We start from the raw sequence: 17287 nt of genomic DNA, 5'->3' as shown, positions 1-17287 counted from the left end.
TTAAACTTATTACCTTTTAATATGACTATTTCAGGCCTATATTGAAAGAAATTAGTATTTGCTATTTTCGTCGTCATGATTTATTTCCGAAATTAGTGGAGACAAGTATTTTAAAGCTCCATGCAGAGAAATCTGAACAAAGTCAGAATATCTTGTTAAAACTGAAGCTGACCTCCCACTTGATCAAATGTAAAAACAACTATTTTCCACAGCAGAAGAGCCAGTGTTATCCAATCAACATTTAAATCAGATACGTACAGCTAACTGAAAAGGACTCGAGTCCTGGGTGGAGGTTGGGACTGAAATTAAGTTTTACCTAAAACAATTAGTCGGTTGTCAAGAATATGTATCAAGTCCCATTGACACACAATAAGCTAAACACTCGACCTATAGGGATAGAGATGAATGAAAACTGAAGCAATATAAAGAAAGAAAAAGAGGAGGGAGTTCTTCCTGTGTAAAATCTTTATTATGTGCACAGAACTGTTTGTCAGGGGTTCAGTGAAACACAAGCTGGGTGAGTGGTCCCTTCCCAAGACCACGTATGCACTGCAGAGGGCGACTTCAATTTGACCCTCAACAGTGACAAGAGGCACCACTACATTTTGCACAACATTTACACCATATAGATGCAACCCCCCCCTCCCCTCCCAAATACAACCCAATGTTACATTTCAAGCCCAGAAGACCAGGAACAAAACGTCTTAAAATAATTCCTCCACATTCATAAATCTGATGGTTATCCATGAGCAAACTGGTGGGAGGACAAAAGTTCAACAGCTATTTAAAAAATCCAGCTCGACTAAACCAATCTACCAGGTTGTGACTGGAATGTACGACAGGAGAACAAATAAATGTAAAAGCAGTGCATGAAACCGCACACGACTCATATTTGGCAACACGAAAAATAACAATGGAAATACTGATGCTACAAGTTTTTGAGTAGTAAGTACAAACTTCACATAAGAATGTTTTACCACAATAAAAAAAAAAGAAGTTAAGACTTTATCCTTAAAACAAAAATGTCTTTTCTTCAGAAGTATACACAAGCTTGGAGAGTTTTTCCTTTATCTCGGTGTGTGTGTCGGGGCAAAGTGTGAAATGGGAGACATGATGAGGAAAACAAATAAAGTTAATCTTGGAATGTAGGGCTTGGTCTCATCGCGGGATGACACCAAGCCGAAAGCCGAATCTTAAGGATTTGGCCGTGACTGACCCCGGCCATTCGGTTCCTCTCCAAAAACAGCAAAGGGGGCGGCGTCTTACATCGAGACCTTGGACACCTGATCTTCCAGTCTGGCGATCCGACGGTCTTGGAGGATGACGCGGTCCCTGAGTGACTTAAACTCTCGGAGGACTACTTCCAGTTTATCTTCCATTTTCCGGTCCATTTTCTGATCAAAAATGGAAAGAGATTTAGTCAACTTCTTAAAAAAACGTTTTTCAGAACTTTACTGTCTATTTTGAGGGAACATTTTCTGTATTTAATCTATTTCAAATCACTTTTTTTGTTAATCTGGAAAATGATCAGGAATATTACAGGAAAGGAAGCCCTACAGCAGTTACCATTTTCCCTTGCTGTTCTGCTGAGTCATGACCCAAATACCAAAGTAAGTGCTGATCCATAACTTTAGAGAATTGTTCCAACCATAATAATTACTGTTAATGGGGGAGTCCAAATGTCAGCAAAAAATGCTGTAGGAGAGTTTGAAAAGTGCAACACTTTTCATTCGAGGAATAAGTAATAAGCACTTTTAAGAAGCTAGTTATATATAAAAACATAAGAATGATAAAAGGAACAATACGTGGGAAAAGACATGTTGACACTCACTACTGAGGGCTGTGGAGAGACGTGCTTCTTCTGGACAGTGGGGGTGTTTTCTGCTTTTGTGACTGGCTTGGTCTCCAGGGCGTTTGTTTTCACCACCTTCAGAACCCGGTTCTTCGTGGAGACGTAGCCGTCCTTGAGTGAGATCAGGAGAGGACCTCCGTTCTTCCCAGCGAACCACTCCTCCCCCTCCAGGGCGGGGTCAGGGCCGGACGTGTCGGGATACAGGTCGTCTTGGAACAGATCCGACTGGGCAGGTGGACAGCACACAAAACATGTCATGAGGAGATGAAGACAGCGGGGAAAATGCATACTTTATTAATTAATACAAACACAGACGTACCTTACGTGGGACTGTCATGATGATGGGTTCACATTTTCTCTCATGTAATTTGTAAAACCTAAAAGAGGATTATTGTTATGTTAATAATATCATAAACAGCAACTGCAACATGGAAACCTTTAAAACAGACATTCAGAGACAGAAAGAGTAATTATATACATTTCAACCTTATTTTAACAGAAAGGATCAATTATTTAAATGTATATATCGCAAATGTATTATTGTATGTGTTTTAAAAATCTGTTTAAAAACGACAAAAACCCTGTTTAAAAAAATGAAAAAGTGTTTTATACTGTCCACACATTTTTTGAATAACAATAACATAATTATTGCCATACCTTGCAATTTCACATTTGTTGACATCCAGGCCTCTTTTGGGCATGTATCCCATGCCTCTCTGGGGCTCCTTGGTGGAAAAGGTGCTGAGGTAGTGAACATACGGAGCCTCGTCAGTGATCTCAAAGTACCGAATGCTGCTGTCGCCCTGAGGACACACAGTCACAACTCAAGTCAGTTTTGCAATTCATTGATTATCAAAAAAACAAGAGTTTCTTTCCAAGGCTACTCACCTTTCCACACAGATAGACTACGCTGGTGTCGGGGTCATAGAAGGGCAGCAGGACCCCGTTACTGGAGTCCATCTCCTGAACACATATTGGCTCATCCATGTTGTCCTGGAAGCAAAAGAATACAGTATTTGAAGCAACGTTTCATTATGGAGGACCTATGAATTGCAGGGCACCAATTTCACCTAGAGACATTGGTTTGAAAAAGTACTTAGATATTTTTATAAAGTAAAAAGCAGTATACAATAAAATAAAGTATCCTGTACAAGTATATTTAGCTTTGGTTCTCCTAAAAAAAGAGTAGTAAAAAGTTTAGCCAAATATGTATAAGAACAAATCCTATTCTGCCAATACATTAGAAAGTCCTTGTTATTGCAAGTGGAAAAGTGAAATGAAGTGTTGGTGTTTTCCTTTGAATTTAACGCCCCCAGCTGGAGCTATGGTGTTATGAAAAGGAACATTTGATAGTAAAAAATAACCCTCACATTCAGGCTGAACATGAAAACGGATGGAAACCCCTGACAGTATTTGGGTTTGTATCACAGCAAAGAAGCTGCAAAATGCAGGTTCTACAATAGTTCAAGAAGTTAAAGTTTAATATGGATAGCTGTGTTTATGTGATGTATCAGTGTGTTGTGCTCAGGATTGAAGGAGATCCACTTCTCTGACGTACAGTTTTCCACAGGGCCAGTTGTCGTTCGCTCATGCGGCTGAATCCAGTGGTGAAAATGTTTCCGTCTGCTAAAAAGATCGCTCTCATTGGTCGAGCTCCTTCGTGAGCTTTGTCCTTCTCCTAAAAACAGAAACACACTCGTCAGACTGGGCAGCCATGTTTGTATGTGCTTTGAGTCAAACTCGGGGGGGTTGATTCTGGGAAAGATGATTCTACAAGGGAAACATCCAAGCCCCCAAATCCCCGCGGCATTTCCACTTACCGCAACAACCTTTTTTTTACGGGGGTCGATGACGCGGACCTTTTTGTCCTTGCAGGCGGTGCAGAGCAGGCTGCCATTGCGGCTCCAGCTGACACTAAAGATAACATCAGGGTGCATGTCCTCCAGGTTGATCATGGCCTCTCCCGTGCCCACATTCCAAATGACGATCTGGTTGTCACAGCCTAAAATGGACACATGCAGCACAGCCTGACTACACACACACCACTGTGTCCAAGGGTTATTTTAAGCACCCTACATCACACAAAGCAACACGACAGAAGGTGAGGTGATTGGTCCGATTTGGAGTTCAGCTGTGCACAGTGGACAAATGGCAGACAATAACCAAAACAGTATTTCAGTTTGAGAGCAGTGGGTGTACAGCTGAAGGTTACCTGCACTGAGGAGAACGTTGCGTGCGTTGGGATGCCAAGCCACGATGCCCACCCTCTTGGAGTGGCCCTCTAACACGACCACCGGCTGGGAGAGGGGGGTCTCCAGCCCGTTCTCAGGGATCTGCCACACCTGAGCCAGAAAAATAAACAGGTTACATACCAGACACTAGACAGAGAAAATATTTACACAAAAATAGTTTAACAGTACTCAACTGAAGAGTGGACTACAGACAGTAGATTAAAGCTTTGTCTAAATGCTGATATTTCACCCCAGTTTTAGCTAGTCGCACTGAATCCAAGTGTAATTAAGATTGATTTAAAAGTGATATTACTTTAACATATCTTAAGGTTTGGGACCCTCCTAGATGACCAATTATATGTCTAGCCAGATGTTTTAGATTCATATAAACAATCCCACTTATAAGGAATAAGCAGCTCTGTTGTTTTTTTTTAAAGCATGCACCAAAAACATAAAATTCCCTAGCCAAGGAGATGCAAGCTTTGTGACTATTTTAAACGAAATATGAAGACACGCTTTATTTACAGCATTGCCTTAATCTAGCTCTCACTCTTCCTTTTAAAGTGGTGCCATAGATGTTGTATGTTTTCATGCCTTCTTTCTGCTGTTACTTTTGAAAGAGGCTATATTAAAAGTAAAGTATATTATGATATTTGAAGTTTGGAAGTGCTTTGCTTTCACAGGAAAACGTATCTTTGTTCGACATGGGGTAAATCAGCATTGGCAACAAAAAAACATAGCTATAAAAAGACACTACAAACACCATATTCTGGGCTAAAAATGCTACACAGCATAAACACTAATCCTTCTAATGGGAGATATCTGGTGTGTATATCTATCTGATTCAACTCTTTCTTTGATCCAGCACAGATCATTTAGAACACTGGGATGTATGCGTCTCTCTTTTTGTCATTTCTAACTATTAAAAAAAACAAAAAAACAATACACATGTGATCGTGTTGAGATAAAGCGCGTCCTTACCATGACCGTGCAGTCCTCCGAGCCGCTAGCAATGACATGGTCATTATGAGGACACCAGTCGATGTCCAGCACTGGGCCCGTGTGACCGCATACTGTGGGGTAGGACTTGTCAATACGGCCAGACTGTGAGACAGAAGACAACTTTGTTACAGAATGTGAGCTGCGTCATCCTGTAAACTGATATCAGTCAGTGAGATATGAAAATGACTGACGGACAGGGCTAATTTAACTCATCTATGAAAGTTATGTTCATTTCATGTAAATAACCTGCTTAAAAAGCTGAGGGTTAGGCTAGGTTTCTTTTACAGAAATAAGTCCTGTTTCTCGCTTGAGGCCAGGAAAAGGCTAGTCACTGTGACCTTTTTACCTGTGCTGGACTATGGGGATTTGATCTATATGAATGCACCTGCCAATTACCTGAGCAAGTTAGATGCTGCGTATCACAGTGCACTGCGATTTTTGACAAATTGTAAAGCACTTACGCATCACTGTACCCTGTATACCAAGACGGTTATGCCATCACTTACTGTACGGAGGCTCCGTCACTGGTACTTTTTCATTTACAAAGCCATGTTGGATAAACTACCATCTTATATCTGCTCCCTGATCTCTCGGCGAATTGAAAGTACTTATTGCCTGAGATCGCATGCTGTGGTTTTATTAAATGTGCCAAGTGCTAGGACTGTCTTAGGGAAGAAAGCTTTTCGATGTGCAGCTCCACTAACATGGAACAGTCTGCAAAAAGAATGGAAAATTACCAAGCTAGTACCACTACATGTTTTTAAAGCTCGGTTGGATGCTACAAAATCAGATGCTGTTGGTACCTGTACATGTGGTTAGATATGTAAATTGTAATCCCTGTACATTTCGCTGTATGATGTCCTTTTGTATATATAGTAAATATATTTACTAACTCTGTATGACCGTCAAATCCAAAATTCATCATTATCTGTTGAAATTATTTCCTAAAAACACAGCACTAGAATAATAGTTGTACTAAAAATACACTCAGAAGTCGAATAAATGTATTTTTACCTCATAACATTTGAAAATAAAATAACTAAAATGTCAGCCAATATTTCCCAAAGATCAATTGTATTTTATTGTACAAGTTTGTGGTGGTTGACAATGTGAGGATAGAGGGGCACTCACTGGAATCACAAGCTAAACAACAACAGGAAATGGCTTAGTGACATGAATACATATAATCCTCTGGCCTGTTATGACCCCGAACACAATTAAATGGGACACAGTAGGACACAGTAAACCCATTTTAATGTCTTGACCTCATCCAGTGTCATCATGTTGTCCACCTGAATATCCTAAAGTTATAGCAGAGGCAGGATATACACAGAGGATATAAATCAATTAACCCAGTGGCCTAAAATAAGGACGCAGCACCCCTCCTCTCTGCGGGTATCATGTGTTCAATGAGTCAACAGGAAACTCAAACATTGATCAAATGTGGTTTTTACTATAGATATGAGCCTCGGGGATTGGTAGGTCACAGCAGCATGGTGCACAAGGTCTGCTGACCAAGAACTAGCCTTTAGGATTAATTTGCTACATGGACTGAATGCTATACTGTTACAGTACAACCCTTGTTTCTATGGGTAAGCATCACAACCACTGTGTCCTATTTTGATGTGACATGCAACTATTTATTTCTACTTGACAGTTAAGGGCCCTATGTGTAGGATTGAAACATGTCAAATCAGAACCACAAATCTTAGAAAAAACCAGGACTAAATGCATTTAAACTCTTTATTTTTGTGTAAGCTTGGACCTCACAACTCAACAGTAACAGCCCTTCAAAATATCAGTTTTTGATGGAAATTAGGAGGTGTTCCAGGGCGTCACTCACTTTTTGTAGAGGAAGTACAAGAAAGGCTCCTCCCCCGCTGGCGTCTATGATGATGGCGACAAACTTGGGGTTGACGGCACAGAAGGAGCTGTCCCAGGTGACCCTGGACACACGGATGTCATCGTAGCACGCGTCGTTCCTCACGGCCTGACCAAAGACATGCCGGAACTTGCTCTGTCGCACAACTCGCCGCAACATATCTGTACGGAGAAACAAGAGTAAAGTAAGAGGGACAGTTTTGAATGTTAAGCAATCAAAACCATTCTCATATACAAGAAAAAGACGTGTTACCACAATAAAAAGTGGCAATTGAAATTGATGTTATAAAATCTGGATATGAGGATCTTTCTGTTAAAATTAAGCCCGCCGAAGAAACCTTGGGGTTAGTTTGGTTTACTGGGAGCACAGTTTGTCTGATCTGAGATTATACGTATCAGCTGTGACTGAGTTTAATTCGTGCATGCAAAGGAAATACATCAGCATTACCTTCTGGCAAACATTTGAGCTAAACTATTCATGAGACACATTTTTACTGCAGCTGTATTTACCTCTTTATCTAAATATAATTTTCCAAACTTATTTAAGACAGATACAATTTTCAAGTTCTGCAAACATGGTTGACTCAAAACTTTACCATATAATATTTTACACTTATATATAATGAGGAAATTAACATTACCAAAAAGGTCTGTGATTACAAATATTGCACAGCATTAAACAGCAATGTTGAAATAGTTAAAGGCAGAAGTTCACAATATATATATTACTTAATGCCATCGAAAAAACTGTAAGAACCGAAAGCATAATACTAATAATAAAAGTGCATTCAAAAAATATACACATGTATTTATAATTTAAATAGGAGTGTAGACATGCTTAATTTACAGCAACTAGATAAGAGCACAAATGTACTTATTATTCATTTTTAGGGTACTTGGTGCTGCCTCTGAAAATGTAATTAAGTTGCAGAACACAAATCTGCAGCCTGGCAGTTGCTACTACAGAGCGAGAATCACAACCAGGCAGAAAAAAAGGAAACATTTCCAAGGCACGAAACAGAATTGCCATTGGATATTGGACTACATATTTTAGAGTTTACTGATATGATTGCAGGAAAGGGGTTTACTTTGCATTTACAAGAAAATGCCTGCAGGGATGTTTTATTTGTACCACATGGCCCTCTGCTGAACCAGAATTCTTGAAATGATCTCAATTGTTGATATGCATTTAATGATCACATTGTGGGCAAAGTGCGCCCGTAAGCATGTTCACCTCTATTTCCTTCAACTCTTGTTTCTGCTTACAGCTTCAAAAATCATTATTCAACTAGACTAGATAATTGGTTTCACTGCAAACTCTACTGCTGACATTTTGAACATTGTAAAGATGGGATTTGCAGCTTAAACATGGAAACCAAACACAATGGGAATTCTCCTTAAACTTGTCTTGTATGGTCTATTGTAAATCCTAAAATATGGCCTTAATACTTGAAGGTGATTTTTCATAATTTCAGTTGCAAGCTATCATGTGTAATTATGTGGAATAAATAGTGTCTAATTATGCAGCCAGTTTGAAGTGACATACTGAGCTGTTATACAGGCTGCAGGATTTTCCCCAGTGATAGCACACCACCTGCTTCTTCACATTCAGACATGGGTTTTGAAAATGGAATGCTGAATCAAAGCCTTTTCGATCAGATAAAGAAACATGGATTAGCTTGTAAATACTTAGTTTTCTTCTATTTTTGTAATTGTTAAATGTTTAGGAAAGGTACAATTATTGGAATTCGGCAGAAATATTAACACAGGTGTTTTCAGTTCACCTAATTCAATCTATTTAAGGGCAGGGTGTGTACACATTGTTTTTGATTAAACATACATCTTTGGAATATGAAGTCAAAATAGCATTTAGAAAAATGTATGTTGTGTTCAAACGAAACCTATCTGTCTGATGCAAATAAAGAAAATGGGCACTAACAATTTAACTTCAATCATCATACCATTCAATGTCTCAACACATAACACTTTCTCATAATATAGACAGCTATTTTGCATAAACAGAACTACACTTGAAATCTAAGTTGATTGTATGGCAGTTTCCTCTTCCTACAGTACACACACAGCATACCAGTACAGTTGGCATACATTCAGCCTAAAATAAACCCACTTTCATCTGTAACTATTACCATTTAGACATGACGTTTTTATGAATGAAATACTTGTCGTGGACATTCATTCATGTTGCTGCAGGGCTGCATGATGCCTGGACAGCAGAAGACTACACACGAAAAGAGCTTGTTCCCTCAGCAAATATCAGTGCTTCTCTTTAAGAAGCGCTACCACAAATTAAAATATGCATCTGACAAAATGAGCTGCTTCAGCCCCTGATGCCGTACATTAGTGCTGTTGTTTGCACAAGGACTGCCTTGTCTCAGCAGTTAGAGCCTAGCCCACTGTTTTGATATTATTTGTCCAGTGCAAGCTGAGGAAAAATTGATAGGATATAAAAAATATAGTCATCCCAGGAGTCTGGCATCCTTGTCTTTTAGTTCACTGTTTAGACAACGCAATTAAATGGGAGGACACAATTAAAGATGCAATCACCATCCCTTCACCTAACCTTAAACCCTTTTTATTATGCTAACATGATGCATTTTTTGCAGGTTTATGCTGAATAAACACAATTATCCAATGGAGGTGGAAACAGCTGCACTGTGCTAACGTTAAACAATGGTTGCTAGCTAACGCTAGCTGATACCACAAAGCTCAATGCCCCCTCCTCTAGTTAGAACTTGTCGCTACAAACTCAAATATCACATAATAACGAGGCTTATATGTGATTAAAAACTACATTGCCATCATGGTGGTACAGTACTTTAAGTAAAGACAGCAATAGAGTGGGAAATGCTGTGGAAAAGCGTTGGTTAGAGACAACTAAGCTAGCTATGCTGGCTAACGTCCCTGAAACAAGGGGGTGGATCGTGTATGCAGATTCTTGTGGTGAAGCTCCAGATGTGACTATCACTTGTAAACGAAACAAAGCATGTGGCTCATTTGAACGTTTGGTAACAAATGACTTGATAAGTAATGTGAAGTTAAAGTGGTGAAGATAACCATGGACCGGGTTCCGCCGCACTGCCCCGGCTGCAGCTCGGCAGCTTTGCCGGGGCTGGTCCCGTCTGAACAGCCGCTGACACACAGACACTTTACATCTCAAACAAGGAGGAGGCAACCTTAGGGGTTGTTTCTAAAACAATTTCCACACAAGTAACAATAAGGCTCATGCATGTTGTCAATAAAGAGCTGTCCTGGTACTATACATTGTGCTTTTTATGAATGGCTGCTGCTCCACTAGCCTGCCACTGTGTGTTATGCATCCGAACCATCCGATAGCTGGGTTAGCCACCTAGCCTAGCTGCTAACTGTTAGCTGCGGTGGACCGCGGCCAGCTGACGCAAGTGCAGATATTTCCACCAAAGGTTTTTGGCTGCTCCCATTCTCAAACTCCTCCAGCGAGTTAATGGATGCTGCACAGCCCCGACCGATAGATAGCATGCAAAATGCACAATGTAAAAAAAAAAAGACTTTGTAGGCTTTCTTACCTCCTAAATCTATGCAAGATTTTCGTAAGCACGGGGGTAATCAATCACAACACATGAATCTGGTGGTTTAGGCGCGCCCTTATCCTGCAGGACGTTGCTCTAGTATCCCTTGTCTCCACAAAAAAAGATCAGCCGCTTTGCATTTATTCCCCTTTCTGACTGCAAATATGCGGCCCGGAGTCTCTGTTTTAAATCTGGAGGTGTTTCTGGATGCCGGTTGATAAATAGAGCATCCCCGGTCTGCTTCTCACCTGCGGGAGACTAGCAATCGTCTACTCTCATCGTTATTAAATTCAATAGGATACGACCGACCACGGCACATGCGCAAAAGGAAAGTGAGATTTCATTTCCCAAGGCTGTGAATGGGGATGGGGCTGCAGGAAAACCGAGTGTTGGCTACCTCCCCGTGGTGTCTGAAGAATACCTACTAAATGATTGCATTTTTGTTCATCTATGCAAAAATGTGGATTTTCATTGCCAGGAGCATCTTTTGTATCATGGTCCCTTCCCTCCCCTCCCCCCAGCCTACACTGTCAAAACACAATAAAGAAGCCCCCCTAGTCTGTTATGCACCCACACATCCCAAGTACTCATGGAAATCTAATAACCAGTCCTTCTTTTATAATTTTCTCTTTGATTTTAATTTGCACTCTTTAAATGCAAGTTTTCTAAAATTCGTATTAGCTTATTTTCTTTCATATTAATGCTGTTTAATTATCCAGCCTTTCTTACCTGGTCTTTCATTTTGTGGAATTCGAATGTCTGTAATAATGTCAAAATAGCACTAAAATTAATCATTTAACTTCATTTCTTATTGTTTCCCCCAGGGCTTTGGTTTCTTTTCAAGGCCAATAACTAACTTTCACAATTATTGGCCAACACAGATGAGAAGTCCTAAAACACATACAGCTACACGTTTTCAAAAGTCTGGCAAGTGGAACTTGGGATTGATGTTTCTTTTGGTCAAACTTCTATACAGCCGCTAATGTGACAATACATCTTTTTTTGAGTAGCCAACTTTTTGGTGCATTCTTATGTTAATGGCCTTGTGAATTGGACTGAAATTAGAGGATATACTATCTGAACAGTTCATATTGGGTAATCATAATCGAATATTAAATCAGAGCGACTTTGCATAGATGCACAAGTAGATTGACATTTTATTTGACAAAAATCATGACGACATTAATATAACGGCTTGTATTTGCATCTCTCTTCACCTGATTTTTCTTAAAAGGTCAAGGAGTTTTGACTCTGTCCCTGTATGCATTAGCAGAAAGCGAGGAAATCCCATTGACCGTTTCCAAGACATTCACAGTGATTATAATGATAGACAAACACTTAAATACTCTTATTTATACCTAGGGGTGAATGTGAGTCTCCAGTTTTCCCTAAGCTGCACTATGTGGTTAATGCAGTGAAATCAGTCATACCTACCACACACACACACACACACACACACACACACACACACACACACACACACACACACACACACACACACACACACACACACACACACACACACACACACACACACACACACACACACACACACACACACACACACACACACACACACACACACACACACACACACACACACACACACACACACACACACACACACACACACACACACACACACACACACACACACACACACACACACACACACACACACACACACACACACACACACACACACACACACACACACACACACACAGTTTAAAAATCAATCGAAACAACTTCAACTGTCTCCCCATTTATAGGAGATGATTTCCAAACGTGACAATTTATTTTTGGAGTTGGTTCCAAAGAAATACAGAGAATCCTTGAATTAAAGTTGTACCGATATGTGAAATGAAATGTTTTTCACATGACAGTCTGTGGTTTTCATTCTCTGGGAAGTACCCTGTCATCCTAATATAACACATGTGCCTTTGTGTGTATGAGTGCTTTGATAAACCATTGAGGTAATAAAAAGATCAGAACTGATGACATTTCGAAGTCCTTACCTTTCTTCGGAGGGGTCTGAACTTCTGGTGGCCTCTCTTTGGTTTTCTTTGGGACATCAAAGGTATTCTTTATTTGGGATACTTTCACACTTGGACCCTCTTCTGCCACCCGAACCTGAGCCCTGGCTCCTTCAGGTTTGACCCTGGCTGGATTTCTCTGCATTTGATTTTTTTCTTTGATGATTTCTGCTACAGGTTTGTAAGATCCCACCTCACTGCCACTTCCTGCATTCCTATCACTTCTGTGGTTGTCTCTACGCCTATCATGGTTTTCCTCGCTGGCTCTTTCAGATGGGAACTCAGGGTAGATTTCTCTTTTCCTGGAATTAGCATGATTTTGTCTTTGGTTTTCACTGTGTGATGTCCCCTCATGTGTGTTAAGAGTCTCTGTTGACGTACACCGATTGGGGGGCTTGTTTGCAACCGGAGGAGCCGAGCTTTTGAATCTGGATTGTCTCTCCAGGAATACTCTTCTCTCCATCATGTCAAGGTTTGGCAACTCTTCATCGGGAGACAGCTTTGCCACACGGTCGCAGTATTCAAAGTCGATCATGTCTCTGTACTGCTCGTCCATTTGTCCGAGCGAAAGGTGCTCCCATGGGCTGAGATCGACAGAGAGCCGCCGTACATTAGGTGGCACCGTGTAAGTGCCCTTTTCATCCCATAGCAAGCACATGTCCTGATTAGTTGAAGTGTAGCACGGAAGATTGTTAAAATCAAAAGTGTGTCTCCTCTTGACCCTCTCAGAACGCAGATGATCTTTGCCTCTCCTTTGCCCATCAGTCGACCTTAACTGTGCAGTTTTGAGCTTTATGAATGGGTTTTTTGGTTTTTTGGGGACAGGTGGAGGTGGACCTTTAACTTTGGGCTTTTCTTTTGGTACAGATTCATCAACGTTTTCATCTTTAGCCATCTGTGAATTTACCATACTTGTATCGAGTTGTGTCTCTGATGTTTCTCTCTTAGGCATCATATGAGTCAAAGCTGGAGGTGTGATGACTGCAGAGAAACAAATGATCTGTCTCTCCTTCTTTAAGGTGGCAACCTGTATCTTTTCCTTAAAACCTTCATTGTCTGGCAGAGGACGAGGGATTAAATTGCATTGTTCCTCTGACATTAGTGGATTGTCTTGCAGAGGTGGTGTTTGGCTCTCCTCTTTATTGCTGCATAAACTACCTGCTTTGGCCCTCCTAGAGACGGCATCAGAAAACCTTCTCTGATGGGACTGATCTACATGTGCTTTTTTTGCATTAAATCCTGAATATTGACTTTCTGATTCTCTTAAAGAATGATCCCCTTTTGACTTCATATCTCTCTGTCCACGCGGCTCCTCCTGTGCAATAAACTGGCCTTCTTCATCAAGTAAATCGTCTAAATCATTGGTGTTCTTTCTCAATCTTTCCGCTGAGATGCTGTTGTTTTGTGTTAACAGTTGCTCCTTATTACCGTTAGTAAAATCGTTCCCCTTGCTGTGGCCATTCTGGTTTCGCTCCCTCTCTGCTCTTCCACTCCCAGTTGTCTCAGTCTGGGCAGCAGCTCTAACATGACCGGCTCCTTTTAGCCGACACCTGCTGCCTGTCACTTCAGCCGAAAGTTGACCCATTTCCCTCTCAAAACAGACTTCGGCTGAACCCTCTGCATGCGCTTCCTCACTGTCATTTGTGAGTGAAAGGGAGTCAGATCTTCTCCTGCTTTTCTTCTCATGACCTTTTTCTTGACGGGCATGTCTGGAAGGTCGTGGAAGGTTATCTTCACACGCAGAAACGTCTCCCCCAGCTCTATTTCTATTAGCGGATTGAAGCGTCTCTGTTTTTATCCTTTTCCCCGAGGCTAATTTATGTTCCCCATCAGATGTCATCCAAGTCTCATCCTTGTCCAGCACCACAAAGTCCTCCTCATTAGTGGAATCGCATGAGGCTGTCCGAGTGTCAGGACATAACTTTCTATGACCAAGTTCGGATTTCTTCCCATTTCCCTGCTTCTCCATAGCTGTAGTCCCAGTATGAATCACCAACGTACTCTTCCAGCCTTGACTTTTGTTTAAAGTTTGACTTGTCTCCTTAGGGCTCCGGACAGTTTTTGACTTCTCTGCAGTTGGAGTGACACACCGGTTCTCCTTGTCTCCTCCCACCATTTCTCCCTTGGTGTTCAGATGGTGCTCCTGCTGACCCTGATGTCTGATTGGCTGCCCAGTTTGGGGGTCTGTACGTGCAGAAGTGACAAGGAGATCCCCTTGGTGCCCAGTGGCAGGGCTGCTCCCACCAATACCCAGAGGGGTCGCAAAACTGCCACCGTCCTGATCTCTGCTCTCATCTGGTCGCGCCGTCTCCGACTGCTCTGTCTCTTCAGTTTGCCCCGACCAATCAGAACTATCGAGCGACTCTTCATCTTTTTCCGACAACTTCTGCAGCTTTTGGCCCATGGTTGTTCAATCTTGGCATTGGGAAAAGAGAGAGACACATGTCAATACAATGATGTAATGAGGATGGATTGCCTCACCATCCCAATGAAATACAATAACTTGCCGTCTATTTTTAACCATCTTGAACTTTTCTCTATTTTTGTATATGCTTCTATACTGCTCACGCTTGCCCTTCCATGCCCTCTCTATCTATCTCCCCCTATTCTGTCATGGAGGAATGCTGTGGTGGCTATAATTAAAGCTGGTCGGACTGCTGCTAGTGAGTCAGGAGGCCAAAAAAGAAACAAGACAAGTGAGATAAGTGGTCAGCTGCCAGGTGCTAAGGTCAAATAAAACACTAAGAGAACAAAACTGGTCTAATCTCTTTGTAAACCAAATGGATATGTATTGAATGACACCAAAGGCCTATTTATATGATATGTGACTATCTAATGTTGTAAACATGTCCCCTCAGAGCCAGCACACTGTGAGACATCACGCACTGTCAATTACTGGTTTGGAGACAGGACGTGTTTGTGCGTCCCTTCAAACTATCTGAATGTTTATCTTTGTGTTGGTTACACAGTTTATAAAGGTCACCTACGATACATGATTCAAGTCACAAGTGCTTTGACTTCTGATCCGAATTGTTTGTCAGGAGGATGAGGGATTATTGCAATTAGAGAACAGCTCAACTGACTTTAAAGTGGCATGTGGAGTCAGAGTATTACAAACAACTGAATGTGCACATGTATTGTTGCTTGCATCAGGTGGGCTTTTCAGGAGAATACACTTAAGTCGATGTGGAGTCCATGCTAATGCTAATGTGGTTTGCTACTTTCATCAGCTGACAGCAGAGTGAGGACAGAGAGGTGGCTGAACCTCTACACCCGGCACCCTTCATCTGCAATCATGCGCTCTGCTGCTTGAGCTATTTCAAGCCTGACGGGCTTTGAGTGACACTTCATTTTGTACAGGTCCGTCTATTTAAACAACTTGCTCGTCCACAGAACATCAATTCAATGATTAGCCTTTGGACTTGTTTATTATGGTTCTTGTTGTATGCTCCAATCTTTCTTAACACAGGGAATTTGTAGTTAGAGATGATGTTATAGCAGCTGTTATCTCTGAACACAAATGTTGAGTGCATAATACAAATAGTTATGTGAAAACGATAGATAAATAGCATAGATGATAACTAGTAACTTGGGGTTATCTGACAGGGTTATGAGGGTACAACTAAGGTACATTATCATACATTCACATGAGTAGAACTTGCACAATTATTTTATTTAACACCAAAAGGTTTTAAATTGGTCCAGAGCTAAGTTTTGAGTGTTTTAAATTGCCCTTGTTTGACCAGAATGTGACTGTGACATACTGCCCTTCACCTGCATCCTTAAGTTGACTTGGAGCTTTTATTTGAAACCTGCTGACATTGTTAAGCTCTCTGGTTTTCTTGTATGATTGATGTGGCTCAAAACAATCCACAGATGCATTCACTTGCAGCTTTAGTGTATCTAAAGTGTTATTTTGGGATGAATGTGTTATCATGGCAGCAGTTGGGAGGAATCTGTGACATCAGCCTGTGAAACTCTCTCCCTCTGTCCATCTCCCATTACTGTTGTCTCTCACAGTTTAGAAGAGGCTTGTGACTTTGAGTGCACACACTATTAGCCTGGGCTCATCATGGGTTTTGTTTTTCCCAATAGAATACTGTGCCTTTCCTTTGGAGCGTTGACTGCATCACATGCAAAAAAGCTCAAATTCAAATAGGCATGAGGACAGGAAGATATACGGACACATAATCTAGTTTGACAGTAAAATATTCAGAGCAGTATTTAAGGAATGGGGTCATAAAACCAGAATGTGCTGCTACTTTAAGGTGGCACAATGTTTTTATCCAATGTTACAGCTCATGTTGAGATATTTCTTGACTTGAATAACACAGATCAGTCTACGTTGCCAAAGAACGGTTCTTTCAGACACTGTACATATTTGAAATATTGATATAAAAACATTTAAGTTCTCCCACTGGACTGTTGTTACTGTAGCATTTACCATGACAGTCAATATGACTATTCTTAACTGTACTTTACTTCAAACAACTGCCTGTAATTGTAGAAGTCATATAAAAAGCGGCATCACATTGACATAGAATCACGTATTAAAGGAATATACTTACCAAGGCTGATGCTCTGCCTGCCGTCGTCCAGTAGGACTTTAGTCTTTCTGGGAGATCTTCAGCAGTCACCTGCCCCATGATGTCAGACTGACTTCATTTGACTAACTTAATAAGCATGCCCTGTCCATTTAACTCAAAGCAGCCAGGGGCA

At 41.0% G+C, this 17287-nt stretch overlaps 1 protein-coding gene across 3 annotated transcripts; it reads right to left on the bottom strand.

Moving 5' to 3' along the window:
• Positions 1 to 456: 456 nt before the first annotated feature.
• On the bottom strand, positions 457 to 17188 carry coro1cb (coronin, actin binding protein, 1Cb). 3 transcript variants are annotated; one of them, XM_034096006.2, is made up of 12 exons: positions 17137 to 17188; positions 12551 to 14983; positions 6929 to 7128; positions 5065 to 5187; positions 4065 to 4194; positions 3673 to 3854; positions 3411 to 3530; positions 2741 to 2845; positions 2510 to 2655; positions 2172 to 2229; positions 1832 to 2077; positions 457 to 1394 (listed from the first exon to the last, which is right to left on the bottom strand). In XM_034096006.2, exons 2-12 carry the CDS (start codon positions 14970 to 14972, stop codon positions 1263 to 1265), a joined length of 3864 nt encoding a protein of 1287 aa, XP_033951897.1. In that variant the 5' UTR covers positions 14973 to 14983; positions 17137 to 17188; the 3' UTR covers positions 457 to 1262. The 3 variants fall into 3 exon arrangements, with proteins under 3 accessions (XP_033951897.1, XP_071061111.1, XP_033951898.1); XM_071205010.1 differs by lacking the exon at positions 17137 to 17188 and having other exon boundaries at positions 12551 to 15017; XM_034096007.2 differs by lacking the exons at positions 12551 to 14983; positions 17137 to 17188 and adding an exon at positions 10530 to 10855.
• Between the last annotated feature and the right edge of the window lie 99 nt (positions 17189 to 17287).

The sequence above is a fragment of the Pseudochaenichthys georgianus genome, chromosome 12 (assembly GCF_902827115.2).
Source record: "Pseudochaenichthys georgianus chromosome 12, fPseGeo1.2, whole genome shotgun sequence".
NCBI lineage: Eukaryota > Metazoa > Chordata > Actinopteri > Perciformes > Channichthyidae > Pseudochaenichthys > Pseudochaenichthys georgianus.
The sequence above is the reverse complement of the archived record's forward strand: the minus strand, read 5'-3'. Positions and strand labels throughout refer to the sequence as shown.

Excerpts from the sequence above, each read along its gene's own strand:
- coro1cb (XM_034096006.2), bottom strand. The coding sequence starts at position 14,972 with ATGGGCCAAAAGCTGCAGAAGTTGTCGGAAAAAGATGAAGAGTCGCTC. Across the intron at positions 2,230-2,509 it reads AACAAATGTGAAATTGCAAG|GTTTTACAAATTACATGAGA; the intron begins GTATGGCAATAA and ends ATCCTCTTTTAG. Across the intron at positions 1,395-1,831 it reads TCTCTCCACAGCCCTCAGTA|AAAATGGACCGGAAAATGGA; the intron begins GTGAGTGTCAAC and ends ATTTTTGATCAG.